Raw genomic sequence first — 27,002 nt, 5'->3', positions numbered from 1 at the left:
GAATTAAGTGTGTCACATGGGTGTCATTCTTTAAGTCAGTTCATTCGTTTGGCATATTAAGTAATAGTAAATATTTTGATGCAAATATTTATTTATTTTATGGAACTACAGTATCCTTCTTCTTTTTTTGCAGTCAGAAACTTCAGACATCTGGACCTCCTCCTGTATTCGAAGAAGGCTTACGAAACGAAATGGTGAAGATTGGAGAGACAGTTATCCTGTCATGCAAAGGTAACTGACGATTGGTTGGATTTAGTAACATAGCCCTAAAATTGGCAAAATTTTCTTCTTATAAAAATGTTTTGCCATTTTCAGTCTGTATAAAAATAGTGCAGCCCTATTTGTCAGATATTTTTCTTTCATACGCCAAAAAATGTGTTTTTTAAAAGGAATTTTCGCTTTCTCAAGACTTATCGAAATAATTGGGGAGAATGTGATCACAAAGCTTTTTATCAGGTATCAGTTTCATTGACATGGTAGCTCTAGGGTAGATGTTTGTTAATTACTGCGGAAAGGTTGTTGGGGTAAGTCTGGGGATGAAAGAATTCAATAGAATTTTCGTGGGTAGAGTTTATATCTTGAGCTGATTGCTCAATGAGCGTAAAATATTTGTGAATCAGGGAAGTGCAGTTAAAAACAGGATGGAGAATAAAATTAATGCTGTCAATCTAAATGCTAATATAAATGAATCATTAATTATGTGTGATTTATTTATCCCAGCAACTTATTGACCAAAGTAACACCGGTGTGTGAGAAAAAGTAAGTTTTATGCCGGCACATGAAAAGTTTTTAATTCTGAAACATTCTCAAATGGGCATTGCCAGTGAATGAATTGAAAAAATTGTCTCAAAATAGTTTTGAGAAGATAACGTTACAGCCGATGAAGCTGAAGACAGGAGGTGATAGTACTTGAGAAATAAAAACAAAACCTCATGAAGTAGTCGTGATTTAATGACTACTATATATTAGAGAAATTTCTGAAAGGACTTGATAAGTATAAAGGAAAGGACATAAGGAAAAATATAAACGTGTGAACTACAATTATTTTGATATGCCGGTGACACTATCAAAGGAAGACATAAATCTTAAGAAACAGAAAATGTTGCTTGCTTTTAGGTGTCTCCTAGTTGTTATTTTCGTCTTATAGAATCTGATTTAATGCCAGATTTTCTTCAACAGAAAAATTTATAAATACAGGAATAACTATGGGTTTGTTGAACCTAACTGCATTTCATAGAGGTAATGACTTTTTTCTTTCTTGTGGATGTTTAGTTCGAGTCCCCCCGTGGCCTCGTAGCATCGAATGGTACAACGGCACCAGGCGTGTGGATCCGGAAGCTATTGTAGAGGGTATAGAGCAAAGGTACCGGGCAAGCGAAGATGGAATGGGCAAGTACATGCTGGAGATACGACCCTTAGAGGCGTGCGACGACGGAGAGTGGAAGGTGGTGGTGATGGCAGAAAACGGTGCAACAGCAATCTCCAAGGCTCACGTATGCATGTCCAGTGAGTAACATGGCCGATTAATATTCGAGCTACAGATTATGTTTTATAAAATGAACGGTGATTGGCTTTTAGGCTCAACACTTAGTAGAGTCCAATGGTGAATGAATTGACAACTATTGCAGAACGGGATAATACATTTAGCTTCGGAATATAACTGGAAACCTGGAATCGCATATACGTAAACATTGCTAATGATTACTACTAATAATTATAATTGGATTATTTTAAGAAGCATTAAAAAATATAATTTTGTGAGAGAAAAAAATCCTTTATGGTAAATGCAATGAAGTGTCTTATGTCACCGGTGTCAAACTTTATGGCCAGAAGAGGAACTTTACGGCATTAGCGTGCCAACGGGAGCACAGAATTGAAAACTATTATTTCACAAAGGGGTTTCATTGAAAATTTCTCAAATTGAATGTGGCATTTATTATTCTTGAAAATTATTTACCTCTTTTCCGTATTTTTCATATATTTTATGAAGATAACATAATTTATGATTCTTAGAGACATCTTTAGCTCTTAAAGGAATATAAATCTAATAAGCATATCACATAAACAGAGACCTTCATTGAATATTTTCAAATATCATATTGTAAGAAATGAATGAAATATATGACTTTTCCATTCACAATAGTGCGTGATATTTAAAAATATTTATAGTTTTCTGTTGCTCATAATTTTTTCAATTAAGATTACTAAATTAATAATTTTATTCGCAATTATTTCTAGTTACCCACGTTTTTAACCACTCAATATTGAAATAATATTGACTGGTGAGAAAGTAGGTGATGGCACTAATAGAATCAATTATTTGAAGTTGTAAAACTTGTGAAATTTTTAGCCCAATGGCGTCTGATTTGGCATAATTGATAAATTTGTTATTGAAATTATCTTTTTCTTGTATTTTTTCAGTACCAAAGAATTATAGAAAGCCGCGTTTTCTCGAAGCTCTGCGAGCAATCCTATCAGAAGAGGGGCTTGTCTCTTTCGAGTGCAAAGTGGTTGGATTTCCTACCCCGCATTTACATTGGTTTAAGGATGGTCATGAACTCAAACCAGGTGATGTGTATCAACTCACGGGTACAAACTCATTAGGTAAGTAGCTGCTATTGTTTATTGCACTGGTCCCCATAACCCCTCTACGTCAATAAAGGCTTTTTCCTTCGTTTAAGATGCAAAGAGGCAGTTGCATATTTACTTCGGACTTATCAATACCTATGTTGGATATGGTTTCACCATTTTTTTAGGAATCTAATCTCCATAATGGCGGTTCAATAAGTACCCGTGTTAGAAATGAAGAAACCATTTTTTCAAAAACATTTTTTTATTTTTAAACATAGTCCCCTTTTGGAAAGATGCATTTCTCCCAACATTCCGGCAATTTTTTTAACCCCTCAAAAAAATAGGATTTGTCGAACTCTCCAAAATACGAATGTCTCGGCGATAACTTCCTCCTTTGAGCTAAACGTTTTCCCGCGAGTCATTTCTTCATGCTAGCGAATAAGAAAAGGTCGCAGGGAGCCAGATCGGGTGAATACGGGTGATGTGGCAGCAATTCATAACGTAGTTCATGCAGTTTTCGAAGTTGACAGCCTAATCAGCTTGTTGTCCACCGTGAGCAATCGCGGCACCCATCGGGCCGACAATTTTTGCATCGCCAACTTATCATGTAAAATATTAATTGCCGTTCCGGTCGACACACCTACGGAATCTGCTACATCGCGCACTTTCGTTCGTCGATCAGCGAGAATCCTGGCGTGGACTTTTTGAATGATTCCCTCGGTAACCACGTCTGCCGGGCGTCCTGGTCGCTCCTCATCAAAAACAGATGTTCACCCACATTTAAATTCGTTGAACCAATATCTAACTGTGGTCATAGATGGCGAAGTGTCCCCATAAACAGCATCCAACTTGGCTTTTATCTCCTCGCATATCTTCCCATCCTTTAAATCAGTCTGAAAATTGTTTCACCGTCGTTTGATAGATGGTAGCACACGATGATAACATAAACTTCCCTCAGGAACGCCCTTTGTCGCCAAACACGGGTACTTATTGAACCGCCCTCGTACTCCTCAGCAAAAGCATTGTGTATTCCTTTTGTAAAGGACTCATTTCGGATAGTCACCGATACTCTTCAATCCGGAAAAAAAGTGTATAAAAAAATGAAGAATGTTCCTACTACAATTTTCTGTGGCGCAAGTGGCTGGCCTCATGGAAAAGGTCAAAGGTCACTCAGTAGGAATAATATTTTCCCCAAAAATTCGCATTTAGATAATCGACGCCATTAATTTATTTTTCATGGAGATAAATTAAACTAACTCACACTGGTTTAAAGCAAATATGTTGTCTCCAAGTCCAGATTTAATATGTTGTGCTTTTACTTTGAAATGTCGAACTCTTTTTACTCACTTTAATAGTGAATTTGTAAAATACCGAGTTAATTTTGGAGATAATTTGCTCGCAAACAATCAACATTGAAAATTTCTCACTCTGCTTATAGACCCAAGATAATTAAGTGACTTTTTTACCACGTCACGAGTTTTGCCTTGAATTGAAAGAAAGAAGCTCGAAAAAGTATGGACAGCTTTTTCATGGAAGCCATTCATGGTGGGTTCACATTTTGCAATATGATATGAAGAAGATTGTAGATATTTTTGGGGCAATCTTTCGAGAATAGACTCTCACTTCTGTTTTCTTAAAGAGCACATCAAAATAATTATTTTGTTTTTATGTTAAAATGAAAAACAACTCATGGATATGGCACGGCTGGTAAAAAGATAAAGACATTTTGTATCTATGTTATAATCATAAAAAAAGGGCAAAAATATTTCTCCGGAACCCATTTGTGTATCAAGAAATTCAGTATCAACTGTCCGACGTTTGGCAAAGGACAGACCTTATATTTTACTTTGGAGCACTTTGGTAATCCTTTGTATCGATTCTTGTATTTCATAGTTTTCTGCAGCCTTCACTTGTTCAATAAAATATTACATGACCTTATTAAGCTCTCTTGAGTATTAGAGAAAAAACAGTATCAAAGTTCTAAATACGTTTTACTTATAAAATTCTCACTTTCAAAACGTTGGAACTAAAAATATTTGTAAAACTGTTCCCATTATTTTGATCTGGAACTTGCGAAACACTCACAATCAATATGAGATAATATTATGAGGTAAACTTTCATTGGCCATAGGATTCTAAATCTGAGTTTTTATGCTAAGTGTATGAGTATCAGTGGCTTTCTTATCTTATATAAACCATATTAAGTTTTTTCGTTGGTCATGCCTTGTATAGCAGTATCAAAATATTTTACAAGAGAGCCCTTTTTTATTTGATCTCATTTCTTCATTGAACGATACAAAATGTAATTTATGCTAAGATAAAATCTAATTTATAACAATCCTTAAGGGAATCTGATCAATCGCGGACATCTTTCCAGGATCATACTCCTGCATAGCACGCAACTGCATGGGAGAGGCAAGTAGTAGCGCAGAGTTGACTGTGGAGGACATCCGAGCACAGCTGGATGAAGAGGAACGACGGGCCCTCATCTCCGGCGACGACCAACCTCCAAAATTTACTCGAGGTCTTGCTTCCTGCGAAGCAAAAATAAACGAAAGTTTCCGACTGTCTGTGCAAGGTAAGAAAGCGAAAGGAGCCACTTTAATGTTGCGATAGCATCGGATGAAAGATAAATTTAATTGGACTTGACTCCTTGGAGCAAACAGACAAAATATTTATACGCAATGTTCCACAAATCACGCTGTTTTAACCACTTTTCACATTGTTTCTTCTCATTCCTTGACCGACTATGAAATGGGTCTTAGAGTAGAGTGTCTTAGGTCTAAATTTCTGTCACCGGATATTGTTGTCAGGCAATTCACCTAATCAACTAGGTATTCTAATCCTTTAAGACACTCTTTTGATTGATTCCTGCTGTTGGGCAAAAAAAATACTCTTCTATGAGTTTTAATCTTTACTTATTTATGATAATAATAGATAGCAGTAGCCCTAGATAAAAATAGATATTATTAGTACTATATACATGTAATCACCATGAGAAAAGGAAAAGATTTAAGATTATTTTCTTTCCACCAAAGGAAGATGTTTTGACGTTCAACTGGCTCAGAGGCCTGTTTTCACTCTCCTCTAATACACGTGGTAGATTGAGTGGTTAATTGCTCGCCTGATTCGAGTCGGGCCGGAATCTTGTGTGTTTTATTCTCCGAGTTAACTGGAGGAATTGCCTGCAACTAGAGAAAGTATTTTATACATAAATGAGCACTGTAAATTAGATCTGCTAACTGTGATTCTTCATTTCCAATGGCGTTAATTTTATTCAATGTAATTGAAACTTCTTATTTTATTGCAGTAACAGTATCGCCAGAGCCCAAAATATCTTGGTACCGAGATGATCTGCTGATTGAAGAATCAACGAAATACCGCTTATCGAAAGAAATTCTGGGTTCTTTTCATCTGGACATTAATCCAGTAGAGATTGAGGATCAGGTGAATAAATTCACATTATCTCACATATTTTCAAAATTGAACTTGTTAAACTTTATAAGTTAAACACTTAGGTTAAGTAGTAAGTGTAGAATTGAAAATCATATAATAATTAAAACAAATATGTAAAAATGAGAAACTTTAATTTCACTGAATGGTAAAAAGTTGAGTACGCATTAATCAGGGCTAACAGAGCAGGTCAAAATTCTTTGATTATCGCCTATTCCTTGTAAAAATTCACAAGAGGATTTTTCATTTATTTCTATTCAATCATTACTCATGAAGAACGCTGCGTCTTGTTGATGCCCTTAATCTGGAGGGTCTGGAGCGGTGAACGAGAGGGCTTTCAATTTATAAGCAGCATTGACTTAGCCGCGAGTGTCGTATGCTTTTGCAACTCCTACACACAGAGTGCATATACTAATAGATTTCAGTGAATTTAGGCCTGAAATTTCCATTCAAATCAAAGCAGTTCTTTTGATTATTGATTTATATTTTTTCCTGAGAGAAAAAAACAGCAATGTCATAAAGGATCTCAGGTTTTCCCGGCGTATGGTATTCAAGAAGTTCTCTCGGGTTTCCCACCGGGTCAGGTTGCAGTACACCTTGTTGTTGTACTGCAACCTGACCCGGTGGAAACCCGAGAGAACTTCTTGAAGAGCAATGTCATATTTTCTCCCTTATATGAAAAACCTTTGGATGTATATGGGTTGAAAATTTTATGCAAGTGATCATTATTTTCCTTTAACATTTGATTTTTTAAATAAGATAAGTTATTATTCCATTACCCTCTATTTCCTCGTGCTAAGTGAGTACTCTTGCTGAACAACAGTGATACGGGTGCCAAAGATCTGGCACCCTTGCCCTAATAGTCTGATACTGCGGTTTTTAGAGGTCCTGGCTAGAATATCATTGCTTCATATTGTAATTAGCATTCATGTACTGAAAATAATTGACATAGAACCTCGAATAGCTAGGTTGACTCTTTCACAAGTACTTTATCTGAAAAAACCATATCAGCAACAATATGGGCATAATATACTATGAATATACAGTGAAAAAATAAAGGAAAAGGTTCCCCACGTACCTCCTTGGCACCAAAAATGAAGAAAAAACAGCAGAAAACCACAAAAAGATGAAATTGAAATGACGCATCCAATATTCTGAAGTTAAATACGAAATGTTGGTGACCAAATTGGAATCTGATGTTAACATAGATTTGGGTGAAATTTCACTGTAATAGTAGATAGTAATCTCATTTCATGGGGTATGTATCGGTGTTTTCTCTTGTCAATGCTGATATAAAATGTTGCGTGCATAGTTATTTTACTTTTTGCTTAATTTTGTGTGGTGATGTAATGGTTCTAATATGACACTTAGAGTAACTAATATCCTTTTTTTATTATGATTTTAGAGAGGTTACCGTAATTGCCATTCTTAAGAAACTTACTCACTGGAAACAATCTTTTTTGCATTTATGGCAAAGTTCCACTATCTTGCTATTTAATTAGTGATTTCCTTTTGGCTCTCCATTTTACATTTTTTATGGAAAATGCTTATGGGATAAATTTGAAAATATGCTATATTTTTCACCTAAAATCTATTTTTTTTAATGATCCAAACCATCATAAAGTTAAGCCCAAGTGGCACTAAATGTGACTCTAAACCTAAAGTTGAGTGACAGTCACCTGCGTCGACTATGTTTTCAAGTGATGACGTTTTGAAGTACTTTCCTGATGCGACGTACAGATAAAATGAAACACAGCAATGCCACAATTAATATTTTTCTAGTACTGTGTGGCATCATCAGTTGATCTGTTAAAAGTAAAAAACTTGCCCCTTTTCATATTTTCTGTACGATGGAAAAATTCTACCAAGTAACTGCTAAAACAGTTTCACATCATACAATTTAGTTTTTAAAAGTGCCTTCTTTTATTTCAGGCTGAGTGGAAATGTGTGGCCATAAACGAAAATGGTGAGAGCATTACATCATGTTTTCTCCGCCTCATAATCCCACGGCAGTATAGAAAACCAAGATTCCTTGAATGCCTGCGCGCCATCCTTTCCGATGAGGGGGCAGTCAATCTGGAATGCAAGGTGAGGAAAGGGTTATACACTGTACATATGTGATAGAATATCCATTAGCCTAGCATCATCTATATCTACATAATACCCCGCAAGCCGCCGCAAGGGCGTGTGGCGGGGAGGTGTTAAGTCACCACCCGTAAAAGAGAAACCTGTTTCATAATGAAACGAAGCGAAAACGAAACGAAAACGAAACGGGAACGAAATGAAAACAAAACTAAAACGAAATGAAATTAAAACGAACACCGAACATAACTTCTCCATCATTCAATAAAACTAAGTAACATTATTTTGCCATTGCATCTCTAGTGTGGAATTACCCCTGCCACACCCCTTAATGGTGGCTTCCAGAGGAGAGAATCTGGATGAAAAATAGATTATTCAATGATGATTCAAAGGAAGTCAATAGTTTTATGATCCCGACGAGCCTGTTTTCGATCATTCGACAATTTTCATGATTGGAATCGAATCTTCCACATGGATCCATTTTATAATAATTTTTTTATTTCCATTGTTTAAGTAAAAGTTTTACCATGGAGCAGCAGCATAAGTCCATTTAAGGAGCTAGCTGCCCACTCGCTTCGCGACTGCCATCAAATATTCATTTTCTTATTGATCACTCCCTTCTTCCCTACCAATATTGAGGCAAATCTGTTCGATTTGTGAATGAATAAGCTTCAGTCATCAAGTCAGAAAAATAATTAAAATCATTGAGTTATGCATCACAGGACAATTGAAACAGGCATGAGATGGTATTATATACAATATATTTGAATAGATACGCCTCTGCATGTGCAGATTGGTATGAATTTGCTGGCCTTGCATGCGATTTCATTCTCTTTTATGGGCCGTGACCCAACACCCCCCGCCACACGCCCTTGCGGGGTATTTCAACACCTGCATCTATATAGAACCGAGCAAGGGTGCGTGGCGGGGGGTGAAAATGTCGTCGTCGTTCTCTATAGTCGTTGGAACGTTAAAGTTCTTGCCTTTTAAGATCCATTTACTAAAATCTAAAGATTAACCGTAATTAGTTCAAACAAAACCTAATTGTATCTCTAAATTTCTAATTTGTATCTCTAAAAAGTATTTATGTATTCAGATATATTTTTAAATATCCCATCTTCAAGATAGATAATTACAACAACTCTTTCCCCTTAGCTCTGTGGAATCAGTCACGCAGGCTATTAACTTTGGAAAAACCTCGGTTGAAGCCCATCTTATATATATGTTCTTTTACTCAACATTTTGGGAATTTTGAGACGATATAGTCACATCATCAATTTTGCAATGAGGGCAGCCTCACATATTTTTTTCATTTCATCAACTTCAGTATGTTAACTAATTATGTGTGATTAACAATAACCACTACCTTCTTACCAGTTCCTTCCATATAATAATATCTGATTAATATTCCTCAATAATTAAATTAATTCGGATCATCAAGCCACCTTCCTATTTTTTTATATATATTCTGCAAGCCACCACCAGGGTGTGTGGCAGGGGATGAATACACACAAGAATAATTTTACCCGAACACAACCCTACCGCAGTTGAACAATGCTATTATGATTCCCTATCTTTCGTGGAAAAAATGGCATCTTAAATCTATCTGTTCTGCACTTAATCTCTCCAATGTTATTAGCCTGATCTCTCCTACCTTAGTACGATGGGGGAAATAACATATTTTCAACATCATTGCTAAAGAGACCTCCTTCCAAATTGTGCAACAGCTTCAATCTGTACTTAAACCTTCGCTCTGTGAATGGTTCCCAGCCTAGCTGCTCTAATATTTTGGATATGCAACTAAGTTTATTATAACAACATTTCAAAAATCTAGCTCCTCTACTCTGCATGCGATTCAATTCAGTAATTAATCGAACTTCGTGAGGATTCCATATACTTGCAGCATATTCTAAATGAGACCTAACAAACCGCAAATAACATTTCCTTTTGACCTTTTCATCACATCTACGAAGAACTCTTCTAATTAAAAACTCTTTGCGTGGTTGCAAGCCTCTTTCTTGAATAGAATGTGATATCTTCGTCTGCATTCTTTCCCATTTAGTTCATTTCCCATAATTATATTCAGCAAGACTTTAAGCCCCAAATTATGCCAAATAACTTTCTTCGAACATCTCTCTTTTCAGCAGCGTTTTCATAAGATTTCTTGATTCCAATTTACCTGATCTGTGCGTTTTACCTTCATCATTCCTGTTTAACAGTTCATTTCTATTATTTATTCCTATTTCCTTTCCATTTCTTGCAGGCAAAGGAAAAAACTTATGTCTTGAAAATGTGCTTTCTAATTGAATAGCTTAAGTTTAGTGCTGCAATGTTTATCCTCTTGTAAGAGTTACCACTTCCCATATTCTTTCAACCATATGCTAATTGCACTTCTCATCAACATTGGACCTACTCAACTATTAAAAAACTTTTATGGTCTCAGGTTTGATCTTTGTTTCCAAGGTCCCTGAACCGCATTATGAAATTTCTAGAATAATTTTACCTTTGATTTTCATCAAAATGGAATGTTTTAAAACTGTATCCTTATTAGTAATTTTCTTTTTCATAATCCCTTCTTTTTCTTACACTATAGCAATTCTGTATGATAGAATGATATTTTCCCCATTTATATAAGTTGAGCAACTTTTATTTAGTTTTATTCATTGCTATTACTTATGTTAATGTTAAACGCAGTGGTTTTTAGTTCAAATACTTTATTTATTTGTCTTTAATTCTTCACTATTGAATAGAGGTTTAATTACAGCTACTTGATCTTTATATACACCACTTTTCTATCACTAAAGCACGCAGTCATGTTCTTTTGAATTGGAAATATTCTGTTTCTAATGAAATTTTTCTTCCACCCTGTGAATTCACTGAATTTTTACTAACAATTTTGCATTCTCTTCTTTATTAAGTAATGGTAGGATAAAATGGCTTCGTCATCAAAATGGCTCTCTTCTAACTTGAAACTCCTCCAATATCTACCCATTATCAGTAAAATACTATATTTCTTTCTATTGCGTCTTTGTTTTTATGTTATTTCCAGTTATTTATTTACATCTTGGATTAAACCAGTTTTCATCTCCTTTTCCTGAATATATTTGAGTGTCCGTTTTGTGATATTTTTCTTCATTTATTCTTAATTTCCATACTTCTCCAGCTTACAGTGGACTAAACACACAGACACACCAGACCTCCTACAATGTACCATCTGCCCAGCCTTCTATATTTGCCAATTCACCTCGCCCCTTAATGTTATAATCAACAACCATAGAACATCCTGTAACACATACTTCCCATCTGCCTCCCTCTGAATTTCCATTCCCAGACATATAGCTACCCATTACGAAAATTTTGACAGCTGCTACATAGTATCCATTATTGCCTCCCTCCGGCAAACAGCCACAGCAATACAATGAAGGGCTCTAGGGTTAGCTTGTCTTTTAGTTATCTTTAGTTTTGTTAGCTATCTTTTTAAATCCTGCCACCTCCCCCCCCCCCCGGACTTGTTTCCATTACCTGACAACTTCCCCTCAACAACCCATCGTCGATTAGATGTACCCTTCTTTTTAACAGTCCCTCCACCCCCAATATTCCTTTGCTCCCATCAGTAACTTCTTATACCATGATGAAGGTGGTTGGGACTACCAAAATGTCAAAGTGAGTGATGTTTATTTTTGTGTTTATACTTTTTTTACAACTATAGCTAAATGCTAGAGTGTATCAATGTATTAGAGAATGCCATGAAGGTACTATCTACACAAAAAATATGTGTGTGTGTGTATATATATGTACATACATACATATATATATATATATGTATATATATATATTTATATATATATATATATATTTATATATATATATATATATATATATATATATATATATATATATATATATATATATATATGTGTGTGTGTGTGTGTTTGTGTATATAATATGTGTGTGTGTGTATATATATGTACATGCATACATACTTATATATATGTATATATATATATATATATATATATATATATATATATATATATATATATATATATATATATATAAATCAGTCACAAAATATTTAGTTGGTAGCTGTGTCCATCCAAAAACCTACCTTAACCGGTAGATTACCTAATAAATAATTATATATATAGAAATACATATATATATATATATATATATATATATATATATATATATATGAGAAAGGTATCCGTAAACTATTTCAGGTAATTGGAGTGCCGCAGCCAACACTGACTTGGTACAAGGATGGCAAGGAACTGAAGGCAGGGGATATACATAGAATAACATCAGGTGCCGGGGCAGATGGCACGTGTTGCCTTGGAACATATACCTGTGAAGCGAGAAACTGTATGGGTGTTGTTGCATCCTCTGCCTCTCTCCTCGGTTTTGAAGGTAAGGCTTGCATGTTCAATGGTAGAGCTAGTTGTTTAAAGTTTGAAAGGTAAGCAAGCATACTTGCTGAGCATCTAAATGAAATCTTGATGTTAAATGAATGTGAAGGCAAGTTATTCGACTTAGTGCAGTGCCAAGTTTCGTTTAACAAACTCAGGGTGTTAATTCTGGTGTTGATTTATTTTATTTGATGTATTTATTATTATTTTTATTTTTTATAATTTTCATTTTTACAATATTCAAAATGGTAAATCCTTTGTCGTATTTTCTAATTAATATTTTATAGGCCTAGTTAAGGGAAAGGAGTTTCTACATCAAATGGTATCCTCAAAATAATGGTTTAATAAATGATAAGATGGTTTCCTCAAAATATTTTACGTTAAACCAATACCAGGAAAAAGTAGATACATAGAAATACATGCACTTTAACAGTGTAGACTTCAAAGATGAAACAAAAAAGATTTTGTAATTACATTGATTCATCTCACTATTTTTCACAACTGAATTCTACTAAGATACAAGATATGAAATACTCAGTGCTGATGACAATCGCCCTTTTAAAATACGGCATCATTCAGCTGAAACTTTTATTTTTGTAAAATTATAGCATAATTTTTCTTTTTAGGCATGGCAAACATTCTCTCTTGTTATCAAAATCTCAGATCTCAAGAGGCAAAGTTGGTCTGACATGTGTGGAATCACCCCATGATTACCTTACTAATCTGGATGCCCTTTTCATATTTGATTTAAAGTCATAGCCCTATGAACTTAAGATTACATTTGTCAAAATAATACTTGTCAAAAATATTGAGTAAATTAATCATATTTATTTTATTTCTCTTGCGGTGCCCCATTATCGTCAAAGAACTCTTCAGTTATTTCTTGTATGAAGAATGACATCTATGTTTGAGAAAGTGTTCTTGCAAAATATTTTACCAGCATTTTATGATTTATTTCCACCAAAAGGTATTTTTAGATTAGTTTACATTGCATTAGATTCATAATACACATACCTTAAATGAGTGGTTCAAATGAAAAACCAGGTATGTTCATGTTTTTTATTTGCTACAAAATGGCTACTAGGTCATACAGCTGCAATACAAAGTGGAACTTTAAACTTAAGATTTAAATTCCTAAAGAATATCCCTTCTCATAAAGAAATAAGATTACACAAACTGATGCAGAGTTGCAGAAATATGACCGTTCAAATATAGGTATATTTCCAAAACTCGTTATTCTCATCGCAATGGTCCAGATCATTGTGATTTATTTTTCAAATATTACGGATTGTATTATTAATTTTTCAAAGTAACGCTATCATATTTTTTATTTGTTTTTAAAAATCAAATTCCAAAGCTAGTGTCTTAGAAATTCACACTATTTTTTTGAAAAATCTGTTTCAATGGATAATGAGTTCCGCAGCTGTAGAGATTAAAGATAAATGTTCTTACAAATTTTGTTATTGTTAATTCCTTTCCAGAGAGAGCAACAGTTAAAGGTGCCGCTGGAGCAGGGACCCAGCAAGCTCCAGAAGGACCTCGTATTGCGCGGTATCCTTCTCTTTCAACAATTCACGAAGAACGTACCTCCCAAATGCACGATTCGCAACCCTCTGCCTCAATGGCGACGGCCATCGGTGACGAAGATGAGGCGGAGGATGACGGAAGAGCAGAAGTGAGCTTTTCTTTCGACGGAAGGGAGGTTTCTGTGTCTTTGTACGAGACCCCTGATCTCACGGAGGAGGAGGCATTACAAATAGTGGAAATGTTTGCAGAGGAGCTCTCGGAACATGTCTCCGGTGAGTTTTAATCTCAAATTCTTGTTCGGAATGCAATACAATTTCCTCCATCGATAGAATATACGCAGTTCCTCAAGATTGAGTAGTTCGTGATTGCATGAGCTCGTATTTTTCTTTTTTCATTGCATTAAAATAATAATCAACCGGTTGCATAATTTCATAAGTTTGTAAACATTTTTAAAAGGGAGAGTCAACCATTTTAATGCAATAAGTTTATTTCTGAAAATTAAAATTAATTTTTGCCGAAATAAATGAAAAAAGGTGTCATAGTTTAATTACTCTTTTGAATCTAGCATTTTACGTGGAGAAACGCTCGGTGAAAGATGACGGGAAATTAATTTTCGATTTAATTTCAGTGGATGAAAATTACCTTTTTAAATTACAGCTTGTTACGCTACTTTATTTGAACACGAAGATTGTAGAGGGAAAATTACACTAATGTAATGTTTAAGATTTACCACATTCTTTTCCCAATATTATATTAGTACCATAAAAGTACTTTGGAGGGGGTAAATTGATCCTCTCCTTGATCCCACGGGGTATAATATTCACTCACGGGGTGAACTTCATTTTAATATGGATAACTGGTGATTATTCCTCTGTAAATAATTTATAGGTATATTTGGAAGTCATAGTATTTTTTGTTAACCAGTGATTAGTTCAAGATGTTATATATATTTATATATATATATATATATATATATATATATATATATATATATATATATATATATAACATCTTGAACTAATCGCTAGTTAACAAAAATAATAACAAAAAATACATTTATATTTAGAATGGATTGCCAATTCTCACGGAGGCTAAGGGTATTATTATTTGGTATTACTGAGGTATTATTTTTTTTAAAACCAATCGATTAATATTTCATGTTAAAAATGTTGGCCTTAGTGTGCTTCTACTAATATGCATGACGTCATAAAGCTTCCAAGTTCACCAAATATAATTACCTGTTCTCTTTTCTAGAGCACAATGTGGTGGAGCTCCCATCATTACGTTTTGTCAAGGAGTCCTCGGCCTCCGGCAACATTCTCATGGAAGCTGTAGTTATAGACGTCCCGGGACCAATGGAGGACACAGTAGCGACGGACGTAGTTGGAGAATTGAAGACGGAGGCTGATATGGACGAATTTTCTATGGCCGAGGAAATACTATCATCTTCTGGGCGTACTTTGGCTTCACCTTCAACCCTTCCTACATCCCCTGCGTCTCCTGTATCGCCTTCCTCCCACGATCCATTTGATGCCGCATTTTTGGAGAGAGCCCTTGCACCAACCGTCCCTTATTGGAAACCAGGCTCCGAAGACGAAGCTGATGTTCGACCAAAGAGCTCTGACGATGCAAGCTTCCACACTGCATCCCAAATGACGAAGGAGAGAATGGCAGCAGCGGCAAAAAAACTTTCCGATTCACTAAAGGCGGCAGAGGAGTCTACTCTTGATGATGACGACGAAGGTACCTTTGTGAGTGCTCACGGAAGTTTCGGAAAAGGTAAGGATGAAATGGCTTTTAAAGTGCATGCTTTTGAGGAAATCGGAGAAGCAAAGAAGGCTCCATACTTAGAGACAAGCTTTGAGAATGGGAATGACAAGAGTAAACATTCTGCCAAAGATACGAAGAGAAAAGTGGAGGAAGAGAAAATCGATAACGGGCGATCCCAGAAGGCAGCTAAGTCCTCTGCAGGAGCTAGAAGGAGAGTAGAGGAAAAAATGGGTGCTGAAGAGGAAACATCATATCATCCGGCATTCTTTTCTGAACTTAGCTCAAGGCAGGACTTAAAGACACAGGCGAAACATGCCATTGAGCCTCATGTTGGTATGGAGATAGAAGAGCAGTTGGCCCTTGAAGGTGGAGTTCAGAGTCTTTCTGAAACGGAACCATTATCTCTCCTAAAAACTACGGCAGAGCCGTTTCTCACACCCCAAATGGGAGTTGCAACACTTCAGCAACAGGGTATGCTAGAAGGAATATCAGAGCGATCCTATGGAATCAAATTATCTGCTATGAAAGCTAAGGCGAGTTCAGAGGTTGTGCCTCAAAGAGGAGTTGCCGTTTTAGAGCAGCAGGATATTTTGGAGGCGTTGTCCGAAAGATCAGATAAGGATAGCTTGTCATCCTTAAAAACGGAAGCCCAAGCAGGACTAGCATCCCAAATGGGGGTTGCAATCGCCGAACAACAAGATTTACTTGATGAGAGGGGAAGGTCAATGGCCGAGATCACACATGCTTCAAAGAAAGGCGCTGCGGCTAAAGTTGCTTATGAGTCTCAAAGAGCTCGAGCTGCTGCAGTTGAAGAACACGGGCAGATCGACGTATCCGCTGAACCCATTTCAGAATCGGATTCACTGTGGCAACTTGAAACACTAGCTAGTCAAGAGGAGGTCTCCGGTTTGGGAGTAGCAGTGGCAGAACATCAGGCCTTACTGGAGGCGAATGTAGAGCCTATGACAGAAAAAGATGGAATTTCGGGGGCGAAAACGGTCGCCCATAGTATGCTTGAATCACGCAAAATGGTAGCTATAGGGGGGGAGCAGCAGATAATGGACGCAGGAACTGAAAGTATGGCGGAATGGAGTCTGCCATCAGATAATAGGACACATGCAATTTTGGCTAAAGAGACGGAGAGAGGAGTGCCGATTGTTGAACAGCAGGCTCCTCTTGAGGCAGATTTGGAGGATATGTCAACTTTGGCATCTATATCACCGTTAAAAACATTCGCAAAGGGAGAACAAGTGGTTGCTCGTGGAATAGCCACCACTGAGCAGCATGCTATACTAGAAGCTGGAGGAGACACGCTTTCTGACAAGACATCGATATCACAATTAGAATATCATGCCCATTCCTCCGAAGAATCAGCTCGAGGTATTGGGATGATGGAAGAACAAGCACTACTCGAAGGTGGGCTAGAGTCGATATCGGAGTATAAGTCTCTCTCTCAACTTAAGTCGAAAGTTCTCTCTGGACAAGAGCCTGCTAGGGAGATAGCAACCGTAGAACAACATCCATTGGTTGAAGAAGGCGCAGAAATGTCTGATATTAGTGAAATTTCGAAGCTTAAAACACAAGCACACTCCAAGGAGGTATTTCCAGCAAAGGTACTAGCGGTTGCCGAAGAGGCAGATATAATTGAGGTCGGGGCTGATACACTATCAGATCAAAGCTCAATTACTGGTTTGGAAACCCTCGCACAAGGGCTTATTGAGTCCGAAAAGGTTTACGCCACAATAAACAGACAAGAAGCCAAAACACATGAGGGGAAACCCACCTCGTGCACAGAAATGGTGGCTCAAATTGAAACTTTTGTCAAAGGCATAGAGAAGATGGTCAAAAGTTTATCTTCTGTCTTACCCTTGACTTTAATGGAAGCGAGATCATTTATTATTCCTGAAGAGAATGCAACACAGAAAATTGAATCTCTTGCCAAGTGTTTATTGAATGCAGCGGATGGTGTTCAATCAATTCTTTTACAGTCAATTCAAGAGTCAGACGCCACTGCTCTGTCCAATATTTCTACCATTATTAAACTCGATTCCTTAGCTAAAGCTGTGGAAGAGTCAGCATCATCATTAACAAATGGCAATCAAGCTACTTTTTTGGAATCCCACGCAACCAAAAGTTCACTTGGTACGTTACAACAACTGGCTAGGGAAGCACAGGAATCATTGAGTGGAATGGCTCAATTATTGCAAAATATACCTTTAGAAATGTCAGTCAGTATGATATCCAATGAAAATGCTTCGAAAAAAATGGAATCCATGGTGGAAAGCATAAAATCGTCAGTTAATGTTTTGGCGGAGGTCCTTCAACAAGGAAAACATGGTGATTTTGGTTTATCTGCGGAAAGCACTGAGTTAAGCATTTTAAAAGAGACAGGCAAAGAGAGTTTCGAAAAAGAAGCCGATATTCAAGTAAAATCTTCACCAATACCCAAAACTGAAACTCAGTTGCTTGCGGTAAGTACTTCTAAGCTTAACTCAGTCGCTAAAAATGTAGAACAGTCATCACAGGCATTGGAGTCCTCAATGGAGTCGTTCATTTCAACCCTTGGCTCAAATGCTGCTGAGGATTATGTTTCAATTCCAGAAGTCATTGCCATAGCAAGGTCAGTGAATGAATCAGCTAAAGGAGTAGCTTCCGTTATACAACGAGCAGTAATAGAAGAGGAATCAGAGAAGGATTTGGACGTGGCTACAATAGCTCATTTAGAAGCTCATGCTATGGTCGTAGAGGAGTCATCAAGGAACTTAGCAGCCGCCTACAGAAAAGCTGCCGTTGAAGCTCGGAGACATGAATACTCCGCAAATATGGCTGAAATGGCTAAAAACGTGAAAGGTACAGTTGAAACGGTTGCAAATGCTCTTAAACAAGTAATTTCAGATGCAGACGTTAGTACGGTTATGAAAAAGTATTGCATTTTGAAACTAAGAAATCTCGTCAAAGATTTAGACGAGGCTGCTTCAAAAATATCAGCAATAGTTGATAAACCTGAAGCACAAAAGGAAGTTTGTCATTCTCCTGAAAGATTAGAAAAGTTAAAAAACCTATCTCACAAAATGGAAAAATCTGCAAAATGCATGTCTACAGTCATGCAGCATGCAGTAATGAAAGCTAAAGACCACCCATCAGCGGATCGGCATTTTATAACACAGATGATTGCTGTAGCACAAAACATTCTAGACTCTACAAATGATGCCAGAAATTTAATGCTGTATTCGGCAACAGAAGGTGATCTTGAAAGTGTTTTGGATGAGATTGGTATTGCTCACATCGTAAAATTCGCTCAGAGTATTGAGGATTCAGCAAATAAAATGGCTAACATTCTGGAAAAGAATGTTATACAGGAAGATGTCATTGACTTAACAGATATCACAACGATGTCCAGAATGGAAGCACTCGCTACGAGTGTAAACCTCTCCGCCAAAGAAGCGGCCACAGTACTGCAGCATACTGTCGTTGAGGCAGAAGAAGAAATTTCACGGAAACCCTACATTTCTAAGTTGGTTGCTGTCGCTCAAGAAGTCCAGTTATCTTCGAAACACATTGCAGAAGTGATTGAGAACGCAATTCAAGTGGCAAATGTAAGTACTGTGCTAAAGAAATATTCTGTTTTAAAGCTGGAGAATATTGCAAAGAGTATCGAAGAATCTGCGGTTCGCGTAGCTTCTGTATTGGAACTAACGGGAGAGGAATCAGAAGTTAGTGAAAAAATGTCGATTTTTAAGCTAGAAAAAGCAACTAAGGGAATAGAAGAAACCAGAAAAAGTATTGCTACCGTTCTTGAGCAAACAGCTCTGGAGACAGGAGCTCAAGCAATTCCAGAAGCGAGTCCACTTTTTAATTTAATAACTTTAGCAAACACTGTGGACGAGTCCGCTAAGGTTGTGGCGACAGTACTGCAAACCGCGTCCTTAGAAGCTGATATAGGGCAGTTTTCCAAAGAAAACTCCCTAGCCGAATTGGTAAATCTGGCTGAAAATGTCGACAGAACAAATAAAGATATTGCCATTATTCTTCATCAGGCAGTAATGGAAAATGAAGAGTCGACCATGTCGGAGCAGGAGTCTGTTTCACAGCTCGCAAATCTCGCACACCATGTAGACGAATCGGCCAGAGTGGTAGCCTCCGTCCTGAAAAAAGTCACTATGGAGAAAGAAGAATCTTTTCTTGCCAATGAAGAATGTTTGACAAAAATTATAGATGTTGCGCAAAACCTTCAAAAATCTGCAAAATGTGTGGCAACTGTTCTTCAGCAAGCAGTTTTAGAGGCTGATGGTAGTACATTATCTGATCAAAATTCGGTCGCAGTGTTAGAATCCATATCCAAAAGTATATGTGAAACAGAAAGAAATGTCTCAAATGTAATAGATGAAACAGTAGCGGAAATAGAACAAAAGCCGAGCAAATCACAGACGGGCAAAATGAATTTTGTCGCTGTTAGAATGGAAGAAGCCGCCAAAGGGGTTGCATCAGTAATACAAGAAACAGTGATGGAATTAGGCCCTGCAATGCCAGAGAAAGGATCTATGGCTGAATTGATCGCACTTGCCAAAAATGTTGAACAGTCTGCAAAAGAAGTTGCAACTGTGATTACTCATACTGTTCTACAGGCTGAGGGTGGAGCGCTGTCTGAAGACAAAACAATGAGTCAGTTAGTTTCACTAGCAAATAACATAGATGAATCTGCTAAAGGAGTAGCTATTATTTTAAACCAGGCTGCTGTGGAACCAGGCTCGATTTCACTCTCTGATGAGAACTCTGTTTCTAGGCTTAAAGTTATAGCAAAGAATGTGGATGCTTCAGCCAAGGGCGTTGCCAACGTTCTTCAACATGTAATTCATGAAGCGGATTCAGTCTCCTGTGAGGATAATGACTCTATTTCTAAGCTTACTGCTGTTGCTCATAGTGTAGAAGAGTCAGCAAAATCTGTAGCTAGTGTGATACAACAAACTGTAGTGGAAGCAGCTACTGAAAATCTATCGAACCAATCGTCAATAGCCCAACTTGAAAGAATAGCAAGAAAAGCTACTGATTCAGCCAAAGCTGTCGCTGTTATTCTACAGCAACCGATTCAGGAACCCGAAACTGAACCCATTGTTACAGAAGTTACGAGCGCTAATTTGGATACACTTGCGAAGAGAGTTGAAGACTCAGCTAAAGGAGTGGCTACGGTTCTCCAAGATGTCGTCATGGAGACAGAAAACGTTAGCGTTGTAGATAAGATTAAGCTGGCTCAGTTAGTCAGCCTAGCACTGAGCGTAGAAGAATCAGCAAAGGGGGTCGTCAGCGTACTCCACCAAACCCTTAACGAAGAAGAAATCAGCTGTTTTCCGGAGAAAACTTCACATCCTCAGTTGGAAGCACTTGCTAATAGCGTTGAAGAATCTGCTAAAGGAGTCGCTTTAGTACTTCAGCAAGTAATCGTAGAACCAGATGTTATCTCTCTTTCTGAAAAAAATGCAGTGTCTCAGCTTCAGATATTAGCTAAATGCGTTGAAGAATCCGCCAAGAGTGTGGCTACCGTTCTTCAAAATACCATGGTTGAAGCTGACGTAGCAGTTTTTTCAGACCGGCCTTCTTTATCAAGCCTTGTTGCTGTAGCCATGAATTTAGAAGAATCAGCTAAAGGTGTTGCTACGGTTATCCAAGAAGCTGTGCTTGAGGCGGATAGTGGTAGTATTTCGGAAAAGGCTTCGATTTCCCACTTAAAGACTCTTGCTGAAAGTGCTGCGGAATCTGCTCGGGCTGTTGCTTCTGTATTACAAGAGGTGGTTTTCGAACCAGTTGCAGAAAGTATTTCAGAAAAGCCCCCACTCTCTAAACTCATTACTTTTGCTGAAGGTAAAGAAGAGATAGCCAAGGCCGTCGCTACAGTGATCGATACAGCTACCCTAGAGGATACGAAATCCCTTTCCCAAAAAGAGTCTCTAAGTAAACTAATGGCAAAAGCTGGTGTGGCCGATGTACCTGTGAAAGGAATAGCATTATTAGAGCAGCAGACCGTAATGGAAGCGGAAGATAGTACTTTATCTGATAAAACATTTGTGTCTCAAATGGAGTCCATTTCTCCAGAACTGGTTTCTCAACAGAAGGACGTTGCCATGGCGGAACAACAATTTGTTCTTGAACCTGGTCTTGTCTCAATGCTAGAAAAAGAAACTGATCTTTCAGGCACAGCTACAGTTGCAAAGGAGATTACCATATCCCATATGGGAGTAGCAGAAGCTGAAATGCAGGTACCGCTTGAACCCGGATTAGATTCACTATCTGGAATGTCAACATTAGAGTCTGCTGACACTTTGACATACCAACCTTCATTCGGAGTTGCGGAAGCAAGCGTCCCTGGTGCATTACAGGCAGGTTTATTGGAATTACCCGTTTCACAAGCCGAAAAAACTACAGCGGAGTTGAAAGAGGTTTCCAATAGGTTATCTTTTGCTACTGTAGAGGAGAAACGTCTAGCATTACAGGCAGGCATTGTACAAGAACTTGATGATGGAACTGAAGGAATTAAATCGATCGGCACACCTGCTGAGGCTGCACTTTCTGCAATGCCACAAGAGGTTCAGTCCAATGGATTGCTTAGGGCTATGAAAACGGCTGCACCCGAGACCCGAGTAGAAAGTACGACTATTGCTTCGACAGAAACTTCCGAAACAGATGACTTGGAGTTCCTTTCTGCTGCAGATAGTGTAGAAGCTGTACCAGTTGTAAGAAAGGGTTCGCTCCAAAGCTTTGCATCAGTAAAAGGAAAAATCCAAGAATTTCTTTCTGCAGCAGACACGCTCTCACAGGTAGAGAGTATAGAGCGGCTAGGAGGAAAGGGAACTTTTGACGAGGAGGATGACGTCACTCTTCATGAAGATGATAATGAGTTGGAAGAACTTGTGGAGGACCTGGCGGAAGAATTTTCTCCTTCCCAAGCATCCGGTATCCTAAGAGAAAAAGATGCAAAAGGAACTTCGAAGCATGAAGAGAAAAAATGTATCTCTAACATTTCTGACACATCACTTGGAATTATGATCGAAAGTAATCCTGATGTAGCTCTTGCATCTGCAGAGGAAAGTTTGTCAGAGGGTATGAATAAAGCATCCATAGAAGCTGTAAAAAATCGACTCGCGCTTGCTGAAATGAGAGATGAAGGACAAGAAGGATTTGAGAAAATTGAGGAAATAAGTGGGCAAGAGTCAGGCAAGGCTAAAGTAGTTGAACTACAAGGAGCAACGAGTAGTGAGGATGTAGTGGATAGCGTTGCGATCCTTGGTAGAGATGTTAAAAAGCAGCATGAAGGAATTTCGGAGGTTCCGGAAGTTTTGGAAAAGCCTAAGGAAAGCTTTAAAGCTTTTGAAGAGGAAGAGGTGAAAAAAGAAAAGAAACGCGATGAAATGAGAGAAACTGCAGACAATAAAGAGACGGGAAAGGAAACCGTGCAGCTGGAAGAACAAATAAATAAGAAGGCAGAGAGAACGGAAGAAAAGGAGGATAGAGAGAGGATGAAAGCAGATGTTGAGGAAAAAGAAATCACGAAGAAGGGAACAGAGAAAATCCATGAAGGAAAAGAGGAGGTAGAGAAACTTGAAGCAGTGAAAAATAAAAAGGAAGAAGAAAAAATAAGAAAAGATGAAGATGAGAAAAAGGATAAGGAAAAGGAGGGAAAAGAGAAGCTGAAGGTTGAGGAAAAGAAAAAAGAAGAAGAGACGAAAATGAAGGAAGAGGTAAAAAAGACACAGGAAAAGGAGGAGAATGAAACACTGAAAGTGGAGAAGATGAAAAAGGAAAATGAGGAAATGAAGACGAAGAAAGAGGAGAACAAAAAGAAGGAAAATGAAGAGAAAGAGAAGCTGGAAGGTGATAAAAAGAAGGAAAAGGAGGATAAAGAGAAACTGGAAGCAGAAAAGAAGAAAAAAGAAAATGAGGAGATGAAGAAGCAGGAGGAGGAACAGAAAAAGAAAAAGGAGGAGAAAGAGAAGCTGGAAGCTGAGAGAAAGAAAAAAGAAGAAGAGTTGAAAAAGAAGGAAGCGGAGAAAAGAGAAAACGAAGATAAAGAGAAACTGGAAGCGGAGAAGAAGAAAAAGGAAGAGGAAGGAATGAAGAAGGAAGAGGAGAAAAAGAAGGAAAATGAAAAGAAAGAAAAGCTGGAAGTGGAGAAGAAGAAAAAGGAAGAAGAAGAGAAAAAGAAGCAGGAAGAAGAAAAAAAGATAAAGGAGGAGAAAGAGAAAGAGGAAACGGAGAAAAAGAAAAAGGAGGAAGAAGAGAAGAAAAAGAAGGAAGAAGAGAAAAAGATAAAGGAGGAGAAAGAAAAAGTAGAAGCTGAACAAAAGAAAAAGGAAAAAGAGGAGAAAGAGAAACTTGAGGCGGAGAAAAAGAAAAAGGAGGAAGAAGAGGCGAAGAAGAAGAAAGAGGAGGAGAAGAAGAAAAAGGAAAAAGAGGAGAAAGAGAAACTTGAGGCGGAGAAAAAGAAAAAGGAGGAAGAAGAGAAGAAAAAGGAGGAAGAAGAGAAGAAAAAGAAGGAAGAAGAGAAAAAGATAAAGGAGGAGAAAGAAAAGGTGGAAGCTGAACAAAAGAAAAAGGAAAAAGAGGAGAAAGAGAAACTTGAGGCGGAGAAAAAGAAAAAGGAGGAAGAAGAGAAGAAAAAGAAGGAAGAAGAGAAAAAGATAAAGGAGGAGAAAGAAAAGGTGGAAGCTGAACAAAAGAAAAAGGAAAAAGAGGAGAAAGAGAAACTTGAGGCGGAGAAAAAGAAAAAGGAGGAAGAAGAGAAGAAAAAGAAGGAAGAAGAGAAAAAGATAAAGGAGGAGAAAGAAAAGGTAGAAGCTGAACAAAATAAAAAGGAAAAAGAGGAGAAAGAGAAACTTGAGGTGGAGAAAAAGAAAAAGGTGGAAGAAGAGAAGAAAAAGAAGGAAGAAGAGAAAAAGATAAAGGAGGAGAAAGAAAAGTTGGAAGCTGAACAAAAGAAAAAGGAAAACGAGGAGAAAGAAAAGCTGGAGGCGGAGAAAAAGAAAAAGGAGGAAGAAGAGGCGAAGAAGAAGAAAGAGGAGGAGAGGAAGAAAAAGGAAAAAGAGGAGAAAGAGAAGCTGGAAGCGGAGAAGAAGAAAAAGGAAGAAGAAGCTATGAAAAAGAAGAAAGAGGAGGAGAAGGAGAAGAAGGAAAAAGAGGAGAAAGAGAAGCTGGAAGCGGAGAAGAAGAAAAAGGAAGAGGAAGAGGCGAAGAAGAAGAAAGAGGAGGAGAAGAAGAAAAAGGAAAAAGAAGAGAAAGAGAAGCTGGAAGCGGAGAAGAAGAAAAAGGAAGAGGAAGAGGCGAAGAAGAAGAAAAAGGAAGAGGAAGAAGTGATGAAAAAGAAAAAGGAAGAGGAAGAAGTGAAGAAGAAGGAAGAGGAGGATAAAAAGAAGAAGGAAAAAGAGGAGAAAGAAAAGCTGGAAGCGGAGAAAAATAAAAAGGAAGAAGAAGAGATGAAGAAGAAGGAAGAGGATAAGAAAAAGAAGAAGGAAAAAGAGGAGAAAGGGAGGCTGGAAGCGGAGAAAAAGAAAAAGGAAGAAGATGAGATGAAGAAGAAGGAAGAGGATGAGAAAAAGAAGAAGGAAAAAGAGGAGAAAGAAAAGCTGGAAGCGGAGAAAAAGAAAAAGGAAGAAGATGAGATGAAGAAGAAGGAAGAGGAGGAGAAGAAGAAAAAGGAAAAAGAAGAGAAGGAGAAGCTGGAAGCTGAAAAAAGGAAGAAGGGTGAAGAAGAGAAGAAGGTGGAAGAGGAAAATAAGAAAGAAAAGGATGAAAAGCAGAAGTTGGAAGCAGAGAAGAAGAAATTGGAAGAAGCCGGCAAATCGAAGGAGGAATTGGAGAAAAAGGAGGAGAGGGAGAGTTTTGAAAGAAAGAAAGAAATAAAGGATGACGCTTCCAAGCCGAAAGAAAAGGAAGGAAAGGAAAAAGAGGATGATGCTCGGGCTATTAAAGAGAAAAAATCCGAAAAACTTGAGCAGGAAAAACTGCACGATGGGAAGACAGTTTCAAAGAATGGAAAAGTTAAAGAGGAGATGAAGAGTGATTCAAGGGTTAAGGACGATGATAAAGGATCTTCTGCAGACGTGAAGGTGTCCGATAGCGGAACGGTTCAAGGGAAAATAGGTGAAGCTAACAAAGGAGCTGAAAAGAAAAAAGTAAAAAAGAACGGTATCAAGAAACGTAAAGGCTCGAAGGAGGAATCCCAGGAAGAGACATCTAATGGCGACCTCACGGTCGAAAAGTCAAGGAAAAGCATTAAGGGAAGTGATGTGATCGATCAAAAAGCTAAGGAACCGGCTATATTAGAGTCGGATAAGGTCGATGCCCTGAAAACTGACAAAAAAATAGAGTCGTCATTAGGGAAGGGACCATTAGAAGTATCCTCCATGCCCAACGGGGGTGCCCACTTGGATGCTGATAGTCTGCAGTATTCCAGCACAGTATCGACAGGGTCAAGTGTCTGGGATACTGTACTTGCGCCGTCAGAAGAAAAAATTGAGGTGAGCATTTTAAGCGTCATTTAAAACATTTTACTCTATATATTTATGTGCATGCTTTGCGTTTGTTCTTTAAGGTTTTCTCCATTCTTTCCAAAACCTATATCCTTCAAAATGTGTTTTCTCCTGTTGTCCCCTTTATATACGTATGTAGTTTATTCTTTTTACTATTTGTTCCCTGTTGGACGGATTTTCGTTTATGAATTCATGTATGTGAATTTGTGTGCACAATTTGACGTTTAGGAAGCAAATGATTGCTTGCGGAATGCTATGCTATTGCGATACTTTTTATCAATGCATTTCTGTCCCCTGCATCTATCAAAGTGAATTCTAAGGCGAGGAGTAGTTAATTTCTTATGCTTTTGCAGATTATATTGGTCATTTTTTCAATTTTAAATGAAGCTATCTGTCAGTACTTGTGTGTGATTCTATCAGCGTAAATAAGATATTTTAGGTACAGAAATTAAAATATTACCTTTAGGGGCAGAAAAGCTTACCTATAACGGTTTTCCTTTGAATTAAAAAAGACTATTTGAAATTAACCAATGCTGGTATAATATTATTCTGATTTCTAATGAAGACCAATATATTTCCACCCAAGTCGATTTAAAAAAATGAAAGTATTTAGCTATGCTAACTTTTTTTCGACTTAAGATAATAGATAAGTAATAGCTCACGTTTTCCAACA

At 37.5% G+C, this 27,002-nt stretch overlaps 1 protein-coding gene across 1 annotated transcript in view; it reads left to right on the top strand.

Annotated features, from left to right (window-relative positions):
• Positions 1-27,002, top strand: part of LOC139690900 (titin homolog) — a 370,135-nt gene that overhangs the window by 63,206 nt on the left and 279,927 nt on the right. Inside the window, exons 6-14 of the mRNA XM_071588519.1 lie at positions 134-231; positions 1,273-1,506; positions 2,422-2,604; positions 4,949-5,149; positions 5,882-6,018; positions 7,957-8,112; positions 12,330-12,516; positions 13,997-14,314; positions 15,297-26,317. Of these exons, the coding sequence (XP_071444620.1) occupies positions 134-231; positions 1,273-1,506; positions 2,422-2,604; positions 4,949-5,149; positions 5,882-6,018; positions 7,957-8,112; positions 12,330-12,516; positions 13,997-14,314; positions 15,297-26,317 (12,535 nt within the window). The remainder of the gene's footprint in view (positions 1-133; positions 232-1,272; positions 1,507-2,421; positions 2,605-4,948; positions 5,150-5,881; positions 6,019-7,956; positions 8,113-12,329; positions 12,517-13,996; positions 14,315-15,296; positions 26,318-27,002) is intronic.

This window comes from Hetaerina americana, unplaced genomic scaffold (assembly GCF_022747635.1).
Source record: "Hetaerina americana unplaced genomic scaffold, ioHetAmer1.1.p SCAF_3, whole genome shotgun sequence".
NCBI classification, from domain to species: domain Eukaryota; kingdom Metazoa; phylum Arthropoda; class Insecta; order Odonata; family Calopterygidae; genus Hetaerina; species Hetaerina americana.
The sequence above is the reverse complement of the archived record's forward strand: the minus strand, read 5'-3'. Positions and strand labels throughout refer to the sequence as shown.